The sequence below is a fragment of the Bos indicus x Bos taurus genome, chromosome X, assembly GCF_003369695.1.
Source record: "Bos indicus x Bos taurus breed Angus x Brahman F1 hybrid chromosome X, Bos_hybrid_MaternalHap_v2.0, whole genome shotgun sequence".
Classification (NCBI taxonomy): Eukaryota; Metazoa; Chordata; class Mammalia; order Artiodactyla; family Bovidae; genus Bos; species Bos indicus x Bos taurus.
In genome coordinates this window covers 100,070,489-100,073,179 of record NC_040105.1, presented here as the reverse complement: position 1 = coordinate 100,073,179, position 2,691 = coordinate 100,070,489, and the positions used below count along the sequence as shown (strand labels likewise).

General features: G+C 48.0%; 1 protein-coding gene across 1 annotated transcript; it reads left to right on the top strand.

Annotated features, from left to right (window-relative positions):
- Window positions 1-287: 287 nt before the first annotated feature.
- LOC113887577 (E3 ubiquitin-protein ligase SIAH1-like) lies at window positions 288-1,298 on the top strand. The gene has a single exon (XM_027534762.1). The coding sequence runs from the start codon at window positions 308-310 to the stop codon at window positions 1,160-1,162; it is 855 nt and encodes a 284-aa protein (XP_027390563.1). The 5' UTR covers window positions 288-307; the 3' UTR covers window positions 1,163-1,298.
- The last annotated feature ends 1,393 nt before the right edge of the window (window positions 1,299-2,691 follow it).

The window sequence follows — 2,691 nt, the reverse complement described above, 5'->3', positions numbered from 1 at the left end:
TGTTGGCCCCCTGCCGGCCGCAGGCCCCCGGGGCCGCACCTCCCAGCAGTGGCCGCCATAGTGTGAGGTATTTAGCGGGCGCGCGCGCGGGTTCGAGAACGCGCGGAACGCCGGCGGCGGACAGTGAGGAGCCGCGGCGACCGTTGCTGCGCGCACTCTCTAATGGCGGCGGCGAGCCAGAGTGTCCCGTCGGTACTGGCATGAGGCAGACGCAGTGGCAGTGGCGCTGCCCGCGGTGGCGGGCGTTGGCGGCGGCGACGGCGGAGCGTGTTTGAGCCAGGACCGAGGTCCGAGGCGCCTGACAGAAATGAGTCGTCTAACCGAAAGAGCATTACCTACTGGAACCTCAAATGGTGCGCCTTCCTCCCGGAGGGCGCCTGTCTTGACTGGCACCACTGTGTCCAACAATGACTTGGCGAGTCTTTTTGAGTGTCCGGTCTGCTTTGAGTATGTGTTACCTCCAATTACACAGTGTAAGAGTGGCCATCTTGTTTGTGGCAACTGTCGCCCAAAGCTCACACGTTGTCCAACTTGCCGGGTCCCGCTGACATCCATTCGCAACCTAGCCATGGAGAAAGTGGCCAATTTAGTACTTTTCCCCTGTAAGTACACCTCTTCAGGATGTGGAAAAACTATGCCACCCACAGAAAAAGCAGACCATGAAGAACACTGTGAGTTTAGGCCCTGTCGTTGTCCTTGCCCTGGTACTTCCTGTGGGTGGCAAGGCTCCATGGATGCTGTAGTGCCGCATCTGATGCAGCACTATAATGAGTCCATTATAACCCTGCGCGGAGAAGTTGTAGTTTTCCTTGCAGTCAACATTAATCTGGCTGGTACCCTTGAGTGGGTGATGTTGCAGTCCTGTTTTGGGTTTCACTTCTTACTAGTTTTGGAGAAACTGGAAATCTACGATGGTCACCAGAAATTCTTTGCAGTAGTCCAGCTGATAGGAACACGCGAGCAAGCTGAAAATTTTACTTATCAACTTGAGCTAAATGGTAATAGGCGGCGATTGAGTTGGGAAGCCACGCCTCTATCTATTCATGAGGGAATTGCAACAGCCCTTATCAACAGTGACTGCCTAATATTCGACTCTGAAGTTGCGGAACTTTTCGCAGAAAATGGCAATTTAAGCATCGATGTAACTATTTCCATGTGTTGAAATGCTGATCAAACATTTTCTGACGAGTGTTTAAAATCAATACATTCAATTTCACAGAGAATAAGGCACCTGTCTTCCTACCAACCAGAAACTTTTGGTAGGTTCAAGCTAGAGACATTAAAGTAAATAAAATGAAAGCGTGTTAAATACAGGATATAGTTGCATGTAATAACACTAATATATTTAAAATAAGCCAACAGTAAACCATTGAAAAAATATATGTATGTTTACACCCGAGATGGGCATCTTTTGAATTAAAAAAGGAACCTTTGAAAACTAATTCTGAACTTTTGTTTATGGTAGATTGAGTGTACTGTTGAAAAATACTGGGTTCTTTTTTGTGTGCCTGTGCTGTGTGTGTGTGTGTGTGCACGCGTGTGCATGCTTGGAATTCTATAACTGACAAGCCATATTGAGTGGTCTTGGACCGCTGCATATCCCCTCTGGGAGTCAATACATAGTGTTCTTGTGTGTGTATTTTTGAGTGTGTGTTTGTGTATTTGCTAATTTTTAATTCTAGTTTTTAATTAAATAAATTTGACTTTCTTTTCTGTAAAAGAAACTAAAATGATTCTTATTTATTTGATGTCACCACAAAGAGTTTTTCAGGGCTTTAGAAAGGGAGCATTTTGTATTTGGTGTAGAGCAAAAAAAGCTATTCATGTAAGGGGCTTCCCTGATAGCTCCACTGGTGAAGAATCTGGCTGCAATGCAGGAGATCATGGTTCGATTGCTGGGTGGGGGGAAAATCCGCTGGAGAAGGGATAGGCTACCCACTCCAGTATTCTTGGGCTTCCCTTGTGGCTCAGCAGCTAAAGAATTGCCTGCAGTGTGGGAGATTTGGGTTCGATCCTGGGGTTGGGAAGCATCTCTGGAGAAGGGAAAGGCTACCCACTCCAGTATCCTGGCCTATGTGGTCGCACAGATTGGGAGAAGGGACAGACTACCCATTCCAGTATTCTTGGGCTTCCCTTGTGGCTCAGCTGGTAAAGAATTGGCTAGCAATGTGGGAGATCTGGGTTGGATATCTGGGTTGGGAAGATCCCCTGGAGAAGGGAACAACTACCCACTCCAGCAGTCTGGCCTGGAGAATTCCATGGACTGTATATCCTCTGGAGAAGGGAAAGGCTACCCACTCCAGCAGTCTGGCCTGGAGAATTCCATGGACTGTATCGTCCATGTGGTCGCAAAGTGTGGAAGAAGGGATTGGATACCCACTTCTCTATTCTTGGGCTTCCTTTGTGGCTCAGCTGGGAAAGAATCAGGCTGCAAAGTGGGAGATCTCAGTACGATCCCTGGTTGGGAAGATCCCCTGGAGAATGGACAGGCTATGCACTCTAGGATTCTGGCCTGCAGAATTCCACGGACTGTACATCCCCTGGAGAAGGGAACAATTACCCACTCCAGTATTCTGGCCTGGAGAATCCCATGGACTATAGAGTCCATGGGTTCACAAGAGTCAGACAGTCCCGAGCGACTTTCACTTTCACTTTCCTTCATTGCAGATTAGCTAAAATGCCATGGAAATT

Bases quoted from the DNA above. Each gene is read 5' to 3' on its own strand.
- LOC113887577 (XM_027534762.1), top strand. From the start codon at position 308: ATGAGTCGTCTAACCGAAAGAGCATTACCTACTGGAACCTCAAATGGT.